Source organism: Octopus sinensis, linkage group LG6, assembly GCF_006345805.1.
Source record: "Octopus sinensis linkage group LG6, ASM634580v1, whole genome shotgun sequence".
Taxonomy (NCBI): domain Eukaryota; kingdom Metazoa; phylum Mollusca; class Cephalopoda; order Octopoda; family Octopodidae; genus Octopus; species Octopus sinensis.
The window spans coordinates 52,877,563-52,899,648 of NC_043002.1; the positions used below are offsets into that span (position 1 = coordinate 52,877,563).

General features: G+C 33.5%; 1 protein-coding gene across 6 annotated transcripts in view; it reads right to left on the reverse strand.

Moving 5' to 3' along the window:
- Positions 1-22,086, reverse strand: part of LOC115212742 (sodium/calcium exchanger 3-like) — a 317,321-nt gene that overhangs the window by 18,368 nt on the left and 276,867 nt on the right. For 4 of the 6 annotated variants that reach the window (XM_029781398.2, XM_029781396.2, XM_036503895.1 and 1 more), the window contains 3 exons: positions 13,003-13,124; positions 9,543-9,642; positions 3,144-3,146 (listed from right to left, as the gene is read on the reverse strand). In XM_029781398.2, coding sequence (XP_029637258.1) covers positions 3,144-3,146; positions 9,543-9,642; positions 13,003-13,124 — 225 coding nt within the window. Of the gene's footprint in view, positions 1-3,143; positions 3,147-9,542; positions 9,643-13,002; positions 13,125-21,447; positions 21,631-22,086 lie in introns of all 6 variants that reach the window. The other 2 variants (XM_036503892.1, XM_036503893.1) reach the window with 2 other exon arrangements.

Below are 22,086 nucleotides of genomic sequence, written 5' to 3' on the forward strand. Positions count from 1 at the left end.
ACATACAGCAACACACACTCAATTGCATTTTGTTTATGTTGTACTCCTAGCTTAATTTTATTAGATAAGATGTCATCAGTATGTGCATACTAAATGATGTGTCATAGGCCAGGATACATCAGATTTAATTCTATTATTCTTCTGAAATCACATATAATACTATTGACTTTGGGTGTATTAAAATGTGAGTGCTTTAATCTGGTGGTGTGAAGAAACACTCAATTCACTCTGAAAAGTGGTTGGTGTTTGAAAGAGCATCTAGTCATAGAAATGATGTCAAAGTTGACACAGGAGTTTGACACAGCCCTAAGGCTTGCCAGATCCTGTCAAAATGTCCAACACATGCCAGCATAGAAAATGGATGTTAAATGTTGACGATGATGTATTTGTATGCAATACTCTCAAAGTCTATGAATAAAAGTCTCATTATCATCAATCCTCGTATGCTACAATCTGATTTCAGTATTTATTTGCAGTATACAAAGAGGTATTTTTAGGCTACTATAAGTTTCTCTGCCTGATATGTCCATTTGTGAATCTTAGTCTTGTTAGATGTTTATGTTTCAAAGAGAAATCCATAAGAGCCAGTTCATTACAGCCCAGATAGGATACCCCCCACCCCCCCAAAAAGTGTTTTTTTCATGGACTGAACTGTCTCTTAAAATTCTACATTCACCTGCTTGTGAGAAATTCAATTTACTGTTCAGTGATGATTACTCATGATCCCAGTGGTTGGAAACAGAAAACTGCTAACTAGAATATATAGGTGCAAGTGTTAATAAGCTTGCTTCCTGACCAGTTGGCTCTAGGTTAAGTCCTAGTGTTGCAGCTTGTGCAGATGTCTTCTATAATCCCTGGCCTACGAGATGGAAACTAACCAAATGGAGCCCATTATAGATATATACATATATGTGTGTGTGTGCATGATTGGTGCAAACAGGTGTTACTCTCATACAAACTGCGTCCTTTGCTTCCAAACATCTGTGAAAACATGTTCAACCATGGGGAAATATTAGCTAATTTGGAAACAGAAGGGGGTTGGTGATAAGGAAGGGCATCCAGCCATTGAAAATCTGCCTTCACAAATGTTATCCAACCCATGCAGGCATAGAAGAGTGGCCATTCAAATAATAAAGAATATTATTCTTGGCATTAAGCATGAACTGACAGAAAGATATTCGATCATCTCAAATATTTTCTTTCATTTTGCAGTATCAGCATGCATCTGAAGTTTGGTGTGTTATGTGTATTATGTAAAGTACACAAGCCATTTTTTTTTATTTATTTACTGCCTTATATCCATTTTCCAAAGTAGTATGTGGTGATGGCTTGTTTTTTAGTCATTAATATTATTGTTGGTGAAGCAAATGTTTTTACACCTGGATGTTCTTATTCCTATACATGCAATTCCTCCTACACACTTACGTAGGAGTGGAACAAGCACTTTTGTCTGCCAAGCAAACTGGAGCAGACAGAGTTATGTGCCTCATTCATGGATACAACACAAATGGATGCAGTAATATACCATTTTAATCTTACAGTGTTATACACATAACCAATATATATTGTTACATATGGGTTTGTTTTTTTTAATCTATTCAGGAGAGGTGGGAATATAATCAGTTTAAATATAATACCACTTTCATAACTCCTAGAGAGATAGAGAAGATAAAAGCAGCTCTACTCCTTTGGCAGTTACTCAGAAATTGAGGATGGCTTGGAAGCATATACAGTGTGTTCAAAAATCATCTTTACAACTTCCACAATTTATAGTATCTATTAAAGTTGAGATCCAGCAATCAACTTCTTTGCAAACAATGAAGCCCATGTGGAAGTGTTCTGCTGTTTATCATCATCATCATCGTTTAATGTCCGCTTTCCATGCTAGCATGGGTTGGACGGTTCAACTGATAATAAAGCTATTATAATAATTTTAATAAAAATAATATAATATTATAATAATAATATTAAAAATAATATAATATAAATATAATAAAGCTATTATAATAATAAGGAATTACAACCGTGTTTTGTGGTCTGCTACTACAACAGCTCCTTTATAGGATCCAATTAGCTCAAGACATCATCAGGAGGAACCACGTCCGGTTTCGGCCCCTACTCCTCTTATAATAATGCTATTTGTTTGTCCATGCTTTCCAATAAATTCTGCTAATTTATCCTTATTTTTCAGATTTTTCTGAATTTTTCAAATTATAAAAAGGAATTTATAGACTATTCTTTTGTTAATTACTTTTTTTTAGAGTCCTATGCAGTTGAGAGTAGACACCGAAACCCTCTTGGTTCCTCCACTCCTGACTCAACAGAGCATACAAGATATCTCAGATGGATGGAGAGAGGGCTGCATGAGCATCAAGCACTTGGCTGGTATTCATTTTTGGCTGAGTTGATTGAAGCAACATGTAATGAATTATCTTGCTCAAGGACACAACGCAATGCCTAAACTAGGAATTGAACCCCTAACCTTATGATCATGAACTAAGTCTTTGAACTACCGGACAAATCAAGTGGAAACTAAATATACTATACAAACTGATCCTTCTCTTTTCCTTCTTTGCCAGTTTAGTTATATAGATCTGGGCATTCACCATTGCTGTAATTAGCATAAAGCACCTATATGAAACAGGGTATGGGACATTTCTAGTACGTGTCCCTTTAAACATATATATATTTTTACTTTATATATAATAATTAGTGAAGCAAAAGTTTAAGTTTGAAATGCTACTATTTTTTTTTTTTTTTAATATTTTATGCAAAAGGGCTTTCAAGAGAGAAAAAAAAAGTGAGGAAATAAAACAGAAGACTAAAGTTTAAAGACTTGGAAAAGAGGAAAAATAGTAAAGAGAAAGGTGGTAGAATAATGCTATTTAGCAGACAAGCAGTAAAGAGTAAGTTTGACTAGCAAGCAGATGAGAAAGAATGAGTAGAGTGAGTGAGCTAGTGAGTACTAAAAAGGAGCCTTTCAAATTAGATTTTAAAAAGTGTTTGAAAGAAAGGAACGAAAGGAAAAAAAAAAAATAAATAAAAGTGATGTAAGAAGGTAAGTGAAGAAATAGCCATTGCTAATAGAAAATGAGAAAAGATATTTGGTGATAGTTTTTTTTTTTCTTTGTTTGTTTTCTTACCTTCTGAAAAACAAAAACAGAAAACTCAAGTTTTTTCTGCTTGCAGTTTAAAATGTCTTCCAAAGACTCCAGCAAGAAGCAATGCATACAATAAAAAAAATGGGAAAGAGAGAGAGAGAAAGAAAGAGAGAAAGAGGTTTGCATTATTAACATATACAAAAAGTAACATCGTCAATATTAAACCATAGGTACATACATACATACATACATATATATATATATATATACATACATATGTATATATGTGCATATACACAAACACATACATGCATACTGCATTCCTGCAATACATACACTGTTATGGTCACATGAACCCACAGACAAAAGCCTGGACAATAATGGATCTTAATGCAAATAAAGGGCAGTAATTTCAAGAGGCAACAAAAAAAGAAAACGTGTGCGAGTGTGGGTGGGTGGGGGGGGGGGGAAGGATGTAGCAAAGACAATAAGAGATATTAGGGAAAGAGGGAAAGGGTGAGGGAGGAACTGATAGGAACAAAAGAGAAAAGATGACAAGGAGGAAAGGAGGAGACAGACAGACGAGAAAACTTTTGATTTGCAAAATAACCAATGAAAAACTAGAAAGAAGAATGAAAGAATAAAGAATTGGCCAAGTACATGGCATCTTGGAAAAGTATCTTGTACCATAGCCTCGAGTTGTCCCAAAGGTAGAGAGAAACTGTTTGGAAGCATATCAAAGGAAACTGTCCTTGTAATTCTCAGGCCCAGCCTTGTCACACAGCCATGCTAATTCTCCTTGTGTGTTATGTTAAGGGTATGTCTGTGTGTGCAATAGTTAGCAACTGGCACCTTAATTCAGAGTAGGATGTTCCATTGATCAAACCATTGGACCACACACATTGTTGAAATCAGACAGACAGGGAGAGAGAGGTGGGGGTGGGTGGGTGAAAATAAAAGAGGAGAAAGAGTAAATGAGAGGTCACAACAGGTAGGACTTGAGCTTCATGCCCACTAAAGATTACTGGTATCCACAGAGCTACCTGTGTACAACTATGGTAAGGATTTAAACATAGTTACAAAAGCACATAATGAACTCTGCATGCTTTATAACAAACATATATTCATGGCACTTTAAAATTTTATGCATGTAAGCCATAACGCACATAAGCGACACTGTATACATACATATGCATATATGAAATACACATATCAACACTACTCTCGTGATTTCTGTTTTGGTAGTTAATTTGATAGGTTTTTGTTTTGTGCCTTGCATAAACTGACAGGAAGCGAAATTTGACAGTAAACAAGTCTGATTGCTACAGTGGTAAGAAACAGAAACTGCACAACTAAGCAAAGAGCAAAAATAACACCAACAGCCAAAACAATGAAATACTGAATGAAATACAATGAAGCTTCACTGTAAACAAGCATAACAAAACAAAAAACAGAAGGGGGGAAATATCTAGCAACAGGCATGGCAGGGAACAACAATAATATGGAGTTTGGTGGGGGGGAAAATACACTTTTGAAAATCAAAGGGAGACAAATCGAAATCTTAGGCTTAATTTTGTTGTCACTGCAAAAGGAATTTCATTATGAAAAATAATCTTTTCTTCATTGCTTCCACCTGGCTAGCTGGCTTTGATGGATGAATGTATGATTGTTTTATTTGCCTATTATTTATTTATTTATATGCATTTCACAAAAGAAAAGAGGCAACTGTGAGAGAGAGAGAAATACCATCATTCACAAGTAGTCACCAGAGTTCTCCATGGAATGAGTTACACTATATCAGTATTCTCTTTTTAATAATAATAATAATAATAATAATAATTATGATGATGATGATGGACTCTCCTACTGAAGACAATGTACAAGTGTTCAGCTTTTGCTGGATGGCCTGCACAAATGATTTGTTTACAGTGATCAAATGCATGTGCTGTACATAGCTCACTCCCTCCATCAAATTGACATTGCCCAGACAGGTGCATGGTGTACCAAGTGTCAGGTGTTGAAGTGATCCCCAGAGCAATGTGAGATGAAGTGTTTTGCTCAAGAATACAATATACCACCTGCACTAAGAATTGAAACCACAATCTTGCAATCATAAGTGCAACACCCTCACCACTAGGCCAATAATAATAATAATAATGACAACAACAAAAATGATAATATCAATGATAATATTATTGATATTAAAATTATTATTATAATTATCATCATCATTACTATTGGCATAGTGGTTAAAATGTTTACACTTACGATAGCAAGATTGTGGTTTCAATTCCTAGACTCGGTGGTTCATTGTATTCTTGAGTGAAACACTTCATTTCATGTTGTTCTATGATCATTTCAACACCTGACTTGTCCAGGAAGAGTCAATTTGATGGAGGGAGTGATCTAATATATGACATAAATTGAACACTGTAAACAAAACATTTGTGCAGGTCATTCGACAAAAAAGCACTTATGTGTCAAACCCACCCCCAAAAAAAACACACTTATATGTCATTTTTGATGGGAGAGTCCATCATTATTATGTGCTAGTGAATGCCAGCAGCACTATTGAATAGTGGAATCGAACAGGTAGATGGGTAGGGTAGGTAAGCAGCCACAACCATACAATTTGAAGCAAGGGGTCAAAACTGAAAGGTCACAATATTTGTTGGGTACAGGAACAAAATCAATAATGAAAATAAAAAGATAAAAAATTATTTTAGAAATTCTATTGAAGAAGCCGAAATTATATAAAGTTTGTAATTATTTCAATTTAGAAAAATAAATTTTCTTCAAAGAATTTTTTTTTAAATGGAAAGAGAAAATTTTTTTTTATGTATATGAAACAAAAATTAAAATGAAAAAAAAAGGAAAAGTATAAAAAATAAAAAGAAACAAAAAGTACAAAACAAAATAAAAAACAAAAAGTAAAACAAAACCAAAAGAAAAGAAATAAAATTCTTTTAAAATGAAGTAAAAACAAAAGAAAAATACAGTGATGGGAAGGGTGAGAAATAATAATAATAATAATAATAATAATGATATTATTGTTATTATTATTATTATTTTCTTATTTAGGCATAATGCTAGTCATGGGGTGAACGGGAACAGTGAAATATATTGACCCCCAGTTTTTGACTGGTACTCATTTTTTTTAAAAATCAATCTTGGAAGGATGAAAGGTGAAGTTGCCCTCTTAAACTTCCAGGCTTGATATAATGATAGTAAGAAGAGGAAGAATGTAACAACGAAGAAAAAATTTTTTACAAATGGTACATAAAAACAGTGTGACAGCGTAGCAAATAATATCGAAATCATTCATAAACATGTTCAGACAGGGTTTACAACCGATACGGGAGAAGAGTATTGCGAGAGTCTCTGGATGAAATGATAACAACCTTTTTGTGACGCAAAAATGCGGCGAGAGTTTTCATCAGAAAACTGGTCAAACTTTAATAGTCATCAGATAGGCTTCTAAAAACAACAGACACTCAAACTAACAATATTGATAAGAATAGCAGCACGTTTCATATGTTTAACAGACTTTATAACCAAATAGTTTGAATCTCAGCTGCCAGTTTTATTAGAAGAGGAGCTGTAATTGCTTGAATCAACATCTAGTATGTCGCTATACTTATCTTATCAACAAGCATGAATTTCCAGTTCAAATCTGTGTGGCATTTTGGTGTATATCTCAACTTATATTTCTGTCATTAAAATAATTTTTATTTTTTCACATATGTAGTTGCTGAGATATTTTTCAAGGGTAGAACACAAATTTGTGACATTCATGCTTTAACCAAAAGGCAAAAGTGATGAAAAAGAATAAAATAAAATGTTTCCAACCTGGCTGAGAATGGAAACTAAGTCATTGAGAATTTACTCCATTGCAGTGGTACTCATTCATGAATAACAATAACAGTGAGAATAACAATAAAATAGTTGATATTAATACTGGTCTATATTCATACATTGAATACATATCATATCATATATATATATATTATATATATATATATATATATATATATATTATATATATATATAAAATTTGCACATGGATTTTATAATTACTCAGTATGTATGTATGTGTGTGTGTCTTCTATTTTTTAATTATTATAATTATGAGGAGACAGCAGGTTTCCGACAAAGATACAAGGCTCCATCTTTGGAATGTAGTTAACACAGACAAATTCACATTTGGAACCTGAGAAAAGTCTTGCATATTTTTACTATTCCACACATAGATTGCACTTGTAATGTACGAATTAGCCGGTTGATTTCTCTTTCTGAAAGTTCCAGTTTATCTAGATCCTCCTTTAAGCATTTACAAACAAAATCTAATACTCCAATTATTATTGGTGTGAATATCAATTCATAGTCTAGATATAGAAGCTGGAGGTTTTGAAACAGCTGTCCATAAATATTCTTTTTTTGTTTTTGATTTTCAAAGAGATATTTATATCTACAGAGTAGCTGACATCTATGATGGTACATACCTTGGCCCCTCTGTCCCAAACAACAATATCCAGCCAGTTATGTTTATATTTGACAGAAGTTTTGATGGGAATATTCCACCAGTATTCTTTGAGTTGGTGTTTAAGAATGTATTCTATAACAGAGGGATTTTCTAAGTTTATTTCAGGACAGTCTTTTTTGTGGATGGCATTGTAAATTGTTTTAGCAACAACATTGTGCCACATAAAGAGGTAGTACCATGATGACATTTTAGGACAACTGCTAATCACATGCATGATGTCTTCCACAGAAACATGACATAGCTAACACATGAGGTTGCACCTTGGGATTACAAGAGCTCACTATGTTTAATGATTGCATTTTTCAATTAAATGGAGCCACTTGAAACAGTCGTACTGCATTGCTACTTGATATCCTGTTGCTTATTTTGATTTATATATATATAATGTGCACACATACATACAGAGTTGCTATAAAATCAATGTGCAAATTAAAATACTTGTAGCATGATAGAATTAAATTGCACATGGACTTTATAGACCCCCTATATATATAGGTGCATGGAGCAGGAAGCTCCATGCAACTTAAATTTATATGAGATTGTTCATTGAACTGAATTCATCAGACCAAGAGATTTGATGAATGAATCTAAGAAACTCTAAGCTGCATGGAGCTGAATAAAAAAATAATATATAAATATAAAACTAATAACTATTTGATTGCATAATACACACACATATATATGTTACATAGATGTTATATATATATATTTATTTATTTATTTATTGTGTATGTATGAATATAGTAGAATTAGTAAATATCAACTATTACACACACACACACTTATACAAAGTCACAACATAAGTGACCATTTAAACTACATTATGTGAACTGCAGAGAAACTACCTTAAAAATTGATTGGAAAATTAAGTCATTCACTTTAACCAAACAAAATTAATCAGAGAGAATAGAAAATGGAGAACAATTCTAACAGATGCTGCTTCCCACAGAAATACTAAATTGCAGACTGGTAACAGTAATAGCAGCCTAAAAACAATGGCTAAGAAAGAATAAGTAGAAGTTGCAGTTTACTTGGATCTTATAAGCCTAATTCCTATGCAAGTTACTAACATCAAAGAGACATGAATGGAAAAGAAAGTAAAAATCAATAAATTTTCTTCTTCTTTTTTAGCTAAATAGTTTAATTTAGTTCAGTAGAGAACATCTGCTACTGAGTACCATAATACAGAGGTGTACTAAACCTCAGGTCAGCACGATATACAGAAGAGGAATCAATTGCTTCCATTTTTTGTTTTGTATTATGGTATCCTTTATTTTATATTAGAAGCCTGTTACTTAAAAAACAAATATTTTAAAAAATTGCTTACATGCATGAATACATGAATCACTAAATGCACTGATATTTCCCCCACTTTTTTCTATTATTTATGATACATATTACAAAATTCAAAGTTTTATGCTTTTATTAACCAGACTTAAGCCTCCCTTAGAATTGCATAATGGTACTGCTAATAATGCATTTTTCTCTCTCAGCAACAGTAAATTCAATAACAGCTGTCACTGGTCTTACCAAACATAGTAAAAGTTTCATGGCAAGTTCACAAAATCTACGATACTTATAGCATCATTTATGATTAATATAATTTATTGCATTTATCCAGCCTAAAGCAAGATATTTGGCATGGTACTAGATCAAGATGTAAGCTAAATCGCAACACAATAATACATAATTGCAACACACTCAAATCTCTGATGTGTAATACACAGAAAAGATAAACAATTTTTCAATATCAGATGATTATAAAGTTTCTTTTTAATAACTAAGAATAAAGAATAGGTAAATATTTTCAAAAGAAAGTCGATCATTTACATACAACTCGCATACACTCACCACTATATATACACATATTTATACACACAGTGCAGTAGTTTACTGACCTGCATTGACTGTTATGGCCTCAATGAACTGTTCTCTCCAGGAAGAAGTGCTAACGACAAGAGATAAGTTAGCTTTCTTTAGTAACTTGTCAACCACACTCTGAAAAGATAAAAGGAAATGTGATTTGATTCCAAATGGTAGCAGGTAAATATTTCATCCTCACAGTTAATCTAGGTTAGGTGAGGGACGTTAGAGGGAATAGCTGGGTGTGTTTGTTAGGTTCTCAGACAACCAGACAAAATACTGGCAGTTTTCAACCTAACATTACACTATGTGTTTTTTTTAATGGTCAAGTTCACCAAGTTGAAAATAGACACCCTATGTTCAGAACAACTCACCATTATAAGCAATAACATTGCAGAGCGATATAGTGTAATGTCAGTGTGTACGGATGACAAAGAACAGATTTGTCGAGAGAAAAATTGGGTATAAGAAGAAAAAGTGTGCTAGTGGCACAACTGCAGTGGTAAGGGCAAGTGATGCATACAGCTGATGACAGTTTGGTGAAGGAGTGCCAGGAGATCTACATAGAATTACAAAAAAATGGAAGCAGAAGATATGGGTAGGAGTGGTGAAATCTGATCTCAAGATGCTGAACTTCATAAAGGAACACAATAGATAAGTGATGGGACACTTTTAAAACCAATAAAGCCAGCGATTGTGATAGCATAGTAAAATTGACAAGTAGCTAGTTAGCATACAGTGGGCACTTTGTCAATTGTAATGATGACCATTCCAACTGACCTGGTCAACAGAACAGCCTGCTAGTGAAATTAACGTGTCAGTGGCTGAGCACTTCAGAGACACATGTACCCTTAACATAATTCTCAGGGAGATTCAGTGTGACACAAGATGTAACAAGGCTGGCCCTTTGAAATACAAGTATAACTCACTTATGCCAGCTAAGTGAACTGAAGCAATGTGAAGTAAAGAGTCTTGCTCAAGGACACAATGTGCTGCCAGAAATCAAACTCATGGCAAAATGATTGTCGGCCAAATACCCTACCCACTAAGCCATATACCTTCACAGTTAGCATTAAGTACTGAGTTTAACACCTGGGGAAATAACTTTGAGAAGAACAAGACTGATCAATTTGTATTAACCTAGATACCCAGTTTTAGGAGAAAGTCTTTGATAGAATCTCACGAAACAAAGACTCAACAAGTTATGAGAATAATATAAAACAGTCAAAACGTTGGTATTAAATTTTAAAGAACTGTTCCTAATCTCATTAGGGAAAACTAAAAAAAAAATGCTTATAAATTTCTAGAAATTCTGTGAACTAGTATTTTATCTAAGAAAGTAAGTCACTGAAACACAATAAAACTGTTCCTTCTGCTTTATATATGATACTTGAAAATTGATGATAAATATAGTATTGTTGGGAGTCATAAAAAAACAAGTCAATTATTTTGCTAAGTTGAAATCATCTTATAAAGGTAAAGATAAAACTCTGTTCTAGCTTTGAATTGCTTTTAATTCAGTGTTCCTTTGCACTTCAATGACTACAACTGAAAATACAGTGTTTGGGCTAAATTTGACAGTTTGTGTAAAAGGAAAAGAAAGCATAATATCCCATCAAAAAAATAAAAGTATCTAAAGAAAAACAAAAAAAAAACACCAACTAGATTATGGCTGGGAGATATCAATTTACTAAAAGTAGCCACTCTCAGCTCCCATCATGGAATGAAAATTGTTCTGGAACCTAGTGCATGTGTTCCCCACTGTGTTCTTGGAAAGATTTTCGAACAGTTCCTTGATATTGATCAACCAGCTTGGTCTTGGTGTTGCAGGCAGAGCAGTTGGTGTCTTTCTCAACTGCATCCCATAGTAATCCATGGGATTATAATTGGGAGAGAGGTCAGAAACTAGGGAAGGTGAATTCATAGAAATTTTCTGACAACCACTTCTGTCATTTTTCTGGAGGTATGGCAAAGAGTCAAATCTTGCTGCCACACATATGACTTTCCAGTAGCAACCCTTTCCAGCCGGGGATTTACCATAGTCACCAACAGTTTCACATAGCCGTCTGAATTGAGCTTAAGGGCCTGTTCAAAGATGTGAAGATGAACTCAGGTTTGGTATGCAGATGCGGGTGGCACGTAAAAAGCACCCACTACACTCACAGAGTGGTTGGCGTTAGGTAGGGCATCCAGCCGTAGAAACACTGCCAGATCTGACTGGGCCTGATGAAGCCTTCCGGCTTCACAGACCCCAGTTGAACCGTCCAACCTATGCTAGCATGGAAGACGGACGCTAAAAGATGATGATGATGATGATGATGATGATGCAGTCAGAATGACCATTGTGTCCTGCTGGCCAGGACTATTTAGTCTCCGTTGCAGTTATCCATGCCATGTCTTACAGCCTTTACAGTGTTTACAGAGCACTGAGCAGCAGCCATGATGTTGACATTTTGATATGAGGTGTGAATCCTCATGTTACTCTTCTCCAACATTCAGATAGCTTCCGGCCTCCATGTTAGCTAACTTTTTCTCTCAGCAACAACTTTCATTTTTATGCTCTCCAATAACTGTTTACCAGGAGACCTGAAACATCATCAAATTTAGCCTTTTTACAGTGTAAGCACAAGTAGAACCTGACATTGTATAGTGTGAATGAAAATAATACTTAGGAACATGTTATTTAAAAAAATTACTCAACCGAATAGAAATGAGCCAGTAAAGGAGATTATGCTATTGTTCAGATTGCTGAACATAGCAGCTAAATCTCTCTTAAATTATGTCCTGTTATAAAAACAAAAAAGAAAAAGTACAGTGGATAAGGTAGTTCTAAATACACTATCTAAATAAAAGAGCAGATAGAGGTGGGTGAGAGATGTATGCTTGGGTATACAAGATGTGGAATTCAAGAGATAAATTCATGAAGCTGAAATTACCTCAACCATTTCCCAATAACCAGCTATGGAGATACGGTTGACAATAAGTGCAAGCAAAGACTTTTTAACCATAGCACGTCTTTCAAATACATTGTAAAATGGACTATCACAGCACAGGCCAACTATAATTGTATGAGGCATGTTTATGAAGTGAAATGTAGCATAGTAGTAGAATATGAGCAGTGAATGTGTAGGATGTGTGAAAGATGGAAAAAAATATGGGGTAAAGATGCTCCAATGGATGTATAATGTTATATACATAAATGATGGAATACAAACAAGCAGACAAAGAAACTAGATATTAGAAGAAATTATACTGGTATGGACATGTGATAAGTCTGGAAGATAATAAATTGATCCAGTGGAAGGAATCTGAAGAACAGTAACTTCTAGGAAGAAATGGGGAGGAAAAGTGGTGAGGGCTGATCTCAACACTCTACCAACACTACCACCATAAATATGCATAATTGTTTTTTTGCTTTTCTTTGTTTTATTCAGTAAAAAAAAAAGCAAAGGAATCAATGTTCTGTGGATGTTTTCATAAATCAAAGACACTGACCTTGAATTCTGTGCTCTCAGTTATGTGAACTGTAATCTTGATATTTTCACCACGTCTCGGTTTACCAAGTTCCACCAATACAGGGTCATCTTCCTCCTGCTGTACATTTTCAGAACTACTACCTAAAAGAGACAGAAAAAAGAACAAAACAAGTTAAAAAAAAAGAAGCCTTTTGAAGATAACAGGAATGATGAAGTAGAGAGAGAGAGAGGAAAACAGAAATTAAATTCAGAGAACTATATTTACAAAATTATTCCATAGGAAAAATCAAGCAAATGATTTCTGGTTAAATTAGAAATGTTACATTTATTTCATAAAACGTTAATAAAGAAATTCAATATATTTTGTGCCAAGGTAAACTGTAAAATGACCAAGCCATTTATTAAACATCTCTATCAACAATTTAGTGACATTTTAAAAAGACAAATCAACTGGAAGGAACAAGAATAGAAACTTATATATATATATATAGAGAGAGAGAGAGAGAGAAAGAAACTAGTAGAGTGAGAACAGTTTGAAGAATGAATAAACACATACTTCATAAAGCTGTTTAAATATTCGCATAGCAATCAACATTTTAGCAATCAAAGCCAAGAAGTAAATCAGAGTATGATATATAATAACAAAACTAAGCAATGTGCTGTCGCATATGTGTTCACAGGTGTGCTAAAACCTCAAGTGATGTAAAAGTAAACCATATTTGACATTCACTCACCATTCTTCTATTGTATTAGTCTATTCCTGTATAGCTTTGAGGTGTTTATTCAGATAATTAGAAAGTCAAGATTTGAATCTGAAAATCTTGTAATTTATTATTATATATTTTTTTAAAAAGGAAAAAAAAAACAAAAACAAAAAAAAACATTTACCCAACAATCTCAATTATATTATGGATGTATAAAAACTTCATTAATACATATGGTAACACTAGCATGCTAATGCCATTTTGCTGCATATTTGAAAGAATCTATAGTTTAAAAACACATATAATACCAAATAACATCTTGTCATATCATAGTGAACCCAAGTTCCTTCATAATCCTAATAATCCTGATGGAAAAACTTATTACAGCCATGAGCAAACTGTGGTCTGGAGGACTTGCGGAATGAAATGCTCAACTTCATGAGGAAAATGATATACATATGCATAATTGTGCAACTTGCCTGATTATGGGTTATGTCTCATGCAGCCTGGTTCTCAAGAAAGGCTGCCTACTCCTGATTTATTGCATACTTTTAAACTTATCTTTCTTCAAGTTTCATTGAAAAGAAAATTATAATTTGTGTACTTGTTGATCTGGTAGACGTAATTTGTTACTCAGCTTAATATTCCACTACCCGACCCTTCGATACCTATAGTAGTATTCCCTCAGTTGCAAGCAGCTTTGGAGATCCTCTAAAATGGACATGAGTGCTATCAATCCTCTCTGATGCTCACATAATAAATATAATAGAATAAACAAATAAATAAAAGCCACATTCTTAAAAAAAGACAGCTATGCCATTTATATTCTTTTGGTGAATATTTTAATGAATATAACAGTTTTAAAAACTTAGGCTTTTTTTATATATTCTCCTCTTATTTTAGATGTTTTAAATAAGAACTTTCTTTCCATCCTTATAAAGGAAAGGAAGAACAACATTTAATAACTTAGTATTTCCAAAATTATTTTATCAAAATTCTTTAAAAATATATTAAAAGTTTGAAAGAAATATGTGCTTTAGACACCAAACATAATGGCAGAAGCTCTGAGTCATAGATATTAGCCCAGAGATTGTTTTAAACATAAAAATGCACATATACGATGAGGTTTTGATTGTTTTTTTTTTATTTGAAAAGAATGTTGCTTCAAATAATTCTAATAACTTTGTAGGACTATAACGCTGCAAAAAAATAAAATGAAACATAACCATACACATTAGTCCGCACTTTCATGATGAAAGTTCAATACTGAAGAACGAAAAGAAACAATCAGGAAATTTCTTAAAATTGTTTTTCTTTCCAGAGAAAGTGAATGCAGTGCTTTTATAAGTTCACATGAAATCACTGGCTGAAAATGAAAAACCAATTGAATATGTGTGGAGATGTATTTCCTGTCAGAGCAAACTCAAACCTTTATGATCTCTTCTATTAGATGTAAAAACAAAATCTACCCCACAGTCACATCTACAATACACAAGAACAGTACTAGAATGTTCTAAAAACATTATCTCTCCCATTTGGTACACAGAAACATAAAATACACTGGCACACAAAAATGGTTGCATCCTTAATATGTTCAATAACCTCAGACAGTGTGTTGCAATACACATCACCAATGATAAGTGCAGGCAAACAACAACTGTTATGCACAGGTATATCTTGAACAGAACAAAAGATCTGTGGGTCACACCTTTGGCATTTAGCCAATTACATGTGTTAAAGGTCTGCTCTTTGCTCATGGATCGCCTAGGGCAACAAAAAAGCAACAACAACCTTACTTTAAAAGACATGGTAAAAGGCACTTAAATTAGAACCATCCTGTTTTATTCAATTTCTTTCTTTTTTTCCAATCAGTGTATGTCCTGAGCTATCTTATCTAATGTATCATTCCTTTTTAAAATGGTAGCTTCAATCAACAAAAAATCAGCTATTATTTCCAGCAAGTCAAGAAACTGCAAAGAAAGGCTCCTTTGTTTGTTCAACAATTTACAGTATTAAGCAGAGACAGAACTCCAAAACTGATTAATGTTAATATATTGGTTTCAAATTTTGGTACAAGGCCAGCAGTTTCGGGGAAGGGGTGGGGGTAAGTCAATTACATCGACCCCAGTACTCAACTGGTACTTATTTTATCAACTCCCAAAGTATGGAAGACAAAGTCGACCTGGGCAGCATGCGAACTCAGAACATAAAGACAGCCTAAATGCTGCTAAACATTTTGCCTGGGATGCTACCAATTCTGCCACTTTGCTGCTGAGATTAATGCTGGTATATTAATACTAAAATCACAGCATCTATGAAGCTGCTATGACTGAATGGATTACAGAATCTGTTAACTATATCAACAGGATGCTGGGATTGATTATTGACTAATATTGAATAGGCTATAGCACTTAAGAAATTTTCATTGTGCTGTGTAAAGGCCGATATTACAGGCTACATTTAACACAACTGAAAGAAATAAAACAAAAATAAAGCACCACTCCTACCAGACAATTAAATGGTAAATAGCAGAGAGGAAATAGTTTTATGATCCTATAAGTTTACACAAATCACTGCTGAACCATCTGCAATCCATGCTAGCAGGATTTTCATTGTACCTTGCTTTGTTTTGTTTTTGTTGCATAAAAATGCTCTGCAAAGGGTGCTTGACAGTACGCGTTAGTAACATTAGTTAAGAACAGTTTCATGAGAAGAGAAGAGCAGGCTAGAATTATAACTGATTGATTTAACTGTAATAATGAATCATTCATTAATGGAATATATTCAGATGTTTTCATAAAATAATAATAATAATAATAATAACAATAACAGTGATAATAATAATCCTTTCTACTATAGACACAAGGCCTAAAATTTAGCGGGAGGGACTAGTTGATTACATCGAACCCAGTGTTTTACTGGTACTTAATTTGTCAACCCCGAAAGGATGAAAGGCAAAGTTGACCACAGCGGAATTTGAACTCAGGACGTAGCGATGGGCGAAATGCCACTAAGCATTTTGCCCAGCATGCTAACAATTCTGCTAGCTTACTGCCTTCACTAATAATAATAATAGTAATAATCATGATCATAATCATGATGATGATGATGATGATCATTATGATGATGATGATGATGATAGTAACCACAAAAATAATATTAATAAGAAGCAGAAGAAGAACAACAACAAATAAACTGAAAGGAAAATCCACTAAGTTGTTTGCCTACTAATACCAGCAGAGCAACATATATATATACTCACTAATTTTTACTGTCTTTTAAGACAAACAGACACACAGACAAATGCTAGACGAAAAATATGTCTCTTCTTTGTGCTTACTTTCTTCTTTTTCATTTTTTGTTCTTTGTTTTGTCTACATGTATAACCTTGAAGTTGCATTAGTGTTGAAGAAATTAAGAACACATTTATCGATCATCTGAGACTGAATCAGGCCACAATAATAATAATGATAATAATAATAATAAAAATAATAATAATAATAATAGTGAAAAATCTACTCTACATAAAAACCAATCAGCGAGTAAAGAGGGACAGGAAGCTGGAACACTGTTGATCAGTGCAAAGCGCTGGTAAGGCCACTTGATGAAAAAAATTAAAAATTATACATAAAGAAATAGCAAAAGGCAAAATGTTTTCAAAAAAATTAGCCAAAAAGAAAGGCAATCTGAAGTATATTATTAAGGAGAAACAGAAGCAGACAAACTGTTGGTATAAAAAAAAAAAGGAAAGAAAAAGAAAAAGTGGAAAACTATTTAATAGAACATGTACATTTGTATTGTTAATGAGTAGAAAATGAAGCCTTATGTAAAAACCATACAGAACATATGATTGAATAAATGAATAAGTTAAGGGATATATAGACACAGACATAGCTGTGTGATTATTGAGAAGCTTGCTTTGCAAACACATGGTTTCAGGTTCAATCCCACTGTGTGTGGAATTCTATCATATACACATGTACATGTGTGTGTGTGCATGTGTATATAGTTAGCTGTAACTTGATGCAATGAAATGTTCTTTGATGATCCATTGTAATTAAGCATCTAAATGCACTCAGAACACTTACCGGAGGGCTCCAAACAGCCATACTGGTGAAATGTGCATAGGAACTATAATATAAACTCATACTTAACCTTATTTCTTGTGTGTGTGTGTGTGTGTGTGTGTGTGTGTGTGTGATTATTCAGTTTTATTTCAAGATTTCTTGCCAATAGAGGAAGAACTAGTTTCTAACCTAGATCCAAGGCTCCTTCATTGGAATTTCAACAACATCAACAGGGTAATTTTTTTTTGTGTGTGTATGTATGTGTGTGTGTGTGCCGATTTGTTTGTTTTATTTTGTGTATGTATGCTCATGCATATAGTTGCATGTCTAGAAATGCTCATATATACTTAAATGTTAAACTTCTCGAAAGGTTTACAGATTTTTACAGTTCCAGTGATGGCTTGGAACTGTAGTCTTTGAATAAGCTGTCTCCTTTCTGGCTTTGAGAAGCCTAATTTTTCAAGATTGGTATTTAGGCAGTATGTTACATATCCCAGTACCCCAATAATTATGGGTATAAACTTATTTGTATGTATGTATGTATGCATGCATGCATGTGTATGCTTGTTTGTGTGTCTGTCTGCATTGTCTGACAACTGATATTGGTTCGTTTAATAATTTAGCGGTTCAGTAAAGTGAGTACCAGACTTTCAAAACATAGGTACTAAGGTTAATTTGTTTGACTAAACTGTTTAAAGCAGTGCCCTACTTGGATTACTGAAGCAAATCAAAGATATGATATACCAAATGACAAGATGGTCATGGCAAAAATGCTTTTGGCAATAGAGCAGCGCCATCAAGGCTAAGCTTTGGATTAAACAATAAACTGCTGTTCATGTCATATTTGTAGCAGAATTAGAGAAATTATTAACGAACAGTTAAAAAAAAAAGTTTAAATTCATTAAACCATATTTGTCCTCCTTAGGACATAAATGGATTTATTATGAGCCAATGAGTAAGCTTCTTCCAACATGGAAAATACCAGTCAACTCTCTTTTAATTTGCAGCAAATCAAATTTAATACAAAAAAAAAAAAGGACACACAGGGTAGCTTTAGATGCAGTGTGCTTGTAAATAAGAGATGGTAACAATTGAAATGTTTTTCATCATAAGTCTACTCTTTCATCATTTTCCCCAATGAGAATTGCTATGGCAGATAACACAAAGGTTGTATTGTACATGGATTTGTGTGCAGAAATGTTCAAATGTTTAAGATGTATACACTCCCATTCCAAATATTTTCTCCAGGAATAGCATCATGTTTTCAGAATACCCATGTTCCTAAAAATATATATGCTTGTTGTGTATCTCATTTATCAAATAGCAAAAAGACCTGTACGAGAAAAAGGTTAAAAGACTGTGTAGGTATCTTTATGTTTGCACTCAACAAAAGTTACTCCCTATGCTGTTGTCACTCCTGTTAACAAATCACCTACTTTCATGTTTTCAAAGATTTGTGAAATAAGAGATGATCCCTTATGAAAGTAAAAAGCTAAAGATAGCAGCAGGAAGGGATTCCAGCTGCCCAGCTATAAAACAATGCTTCAATGGTATATTTGTGTAACCCGTGCTAGCATTAGAAAATGAACATAAAATGAAATTTTAATTCAAAATTTTTATTATCCTTAATTTCTGAATGAGAGTAGAGAAGTGTAAAAACTGTTATGTGAAAGCTTTACATGGAGAGAAACTGTATTTAAATGAAAGATATTTCAGCTGTTTACAATATTTTATGGTTTTACTTTCTGTATTTGCTAGCATTTTTGAAATAATGTTTCCCACATTTATGGTGCTTTCTGCTGCCACTGATGAAATAGAAACACAAGCATATACTTTGATGAACATGTTGCCTCTTAGAACTATAATATCAGTATGTGATGCAAGTAAAGTGTATGTGTGTGTACGCACATGTTGTCAAATGGTTAAGTTAACTTCAGAACCATGAGGTCTCAATGTTTGATCTCAGAGCACAGCATCTTGGGCAAATGTCATTGTTTTTCTTATAGCCATGGGTAGACTCATAACTGAGCAGATGGAAAGTGTATAGAAGCCTGTCAGATACACTCTATTCGTGATTCAAAGTACAATCTTGTCACACAATGTGTCATGCAGATTCTGTCTAAGAATTATCTTAATGATACAAATAACTATGGAATACTCAGCCACTTACATATAATTCAAGTGACTCAAACGAATCCCCATCATTGAAATCAGCAGAAATCTATTCTTCTATCTATATATAACTATTTTCTAGGCCTGAAATTTAACTGGCAGGGACTAGTTGATTACATCGACCTCAGTGTTTCACTGGTACTTAATTTATCGACCCCGAATAGATGAAAGACATAGTCGACCTTGGCAGAATTTGAACTCAGAATGTAGCAACGGGTGAAATGCTGCGAGCATTTTGTCCAGTGTGCTAACAATTCTGCCAGCTTTCCACTTTAATAATAATAATAATAATAATAATAATAATAATAATAATTTATTTACCATGATTTAAAACAGAACTTAGAATGTAGAGATAGCAAAAATGGCCTGATAATGCTGCTATCATAGGTTTGCTTGATCAGTACTGACATGGAACTTAACAACAATAGTAAGTTGTTGATTGTGGATCTGCAAAAACACTTTTTTTATTTTTGTAATGGGCTGGGTGAGGTAATTCATCACTCATTCCTCACAGCTGTATGAACAGCACTTTAAGGCGAGGGCTTTGGCATATTTGTGCCTTATATGGGTGTCACCAGATGTTCAGGACTGAAGTATTCTCTAGCTCTGAGAAAGGAAACCTCAAAATAATTTTGTGTTTCAACCCCTTGGCTATGTGAAAAATGTAACGTAACTGTAAGAGTATGAAAGGAAAGAATGAGAAGACAAAGCATTTATAGGAAATGACTAGTTAAGCACACACAAACAGAAGCTCATATTACAGAATAGATTTAATGTTTACCGAGGAATCCTCGCATCAGTAGAAACTATTAAACAACTCCCTCTATGTACACATACATAGACAAAAGAGAAAATTCATAAAAAACATCCCATAGCAAAACACAAGCTTTGTTTCATAATAGGAACATTAATTAAATTGTTTTCACAGATTTCAGAGTGCCTGTGAAGTCCAGTGGGTTGGCTACTTCATCCAGACCAACACAATATAAATAGATAAATAAAGCTAAAAATAAAAAAAAAAGAAACAAAAGAATATTGCAATTAGAATTATCCTTAGTGGATTAACTGCTGCTAATTTTATTGTTCACTAAGTGATGACAGATAAAATTAAACCTTTTGAAATATGAAGAAGTATAACAGATACTCCAAAAATAATGTGCACATCTGTATGGGCATGATTGAGCATATGCAAATTTATGTTATACAGGGCAGAAGAATGCATAATCCTGAAATAAAAGAGTCTTTTTTTTTTATTATTATCATTATTCTGTGTTCAATGACTGAGAATGTGTCAAGGTAAAAAGAAAAAAATCTATGTCAAGGGAGATAATGAAGTCTAGAGACTCATCTACTAAAGGAGGATGGAGTATTTTCTATGTCAGAGAATACATCAAGGGAGGAAAACTAACCAGGAGATAAGTTATGAAACTAGTTTCTACTAGAATTGGTTTGGTACATAGGTTTTCATTGTGCAAAACAATGGCAAATCCTAGATTTTCCAGAACTTGACCTTAAACTGACCTGATGCATGGTGCATAGTTGCTAAAGAAAAGTTGCTATCACTTGACTGGTGAATTGGCTGTTTCTCTTTCTCCTCTCTATCTGCATGCATATAACTTGATGATGGAAAAGTTTCCAGTGCTGTACTTAACCTATCATCAGAGCTGGTTTGAGATATTTTTCGAAAAAAATGAGATATGGTACCTAGAATGGAACACATGACATATATTGACACACCAATATCATTAAGCTCAAGTTTTAAAATGAAATAATAGTGCAGGGCTGCTCATTCCAGAAAAATGTGATGCCATGTATGAAAAAAGCATTTCAAAATTTTTGGTCTAATAACAAACAGCTACCGATAATTTTCACCAATGTGAATAGAAATTTTTGTATAAATACAATTACTAAGGAAAACAAGTTTAAAAAAAAAAATACTAGTTGCTTTTACTTATAACCAAAACATTTATTTAGTGAAACTATTTTTTTAAAAAACTCCTACGAAGTATATAACTGAAAATTATATATTCATCTTATAAGGATATTTTGAATAGATATTTGAATATCAGTGTTCGGTGTATATGGAGCAGATTCCTCTAAAATAATATAAGCTGGAAGAATTCAAACAAGAACTAATAGCTTTCACAAAGCATAACAAAA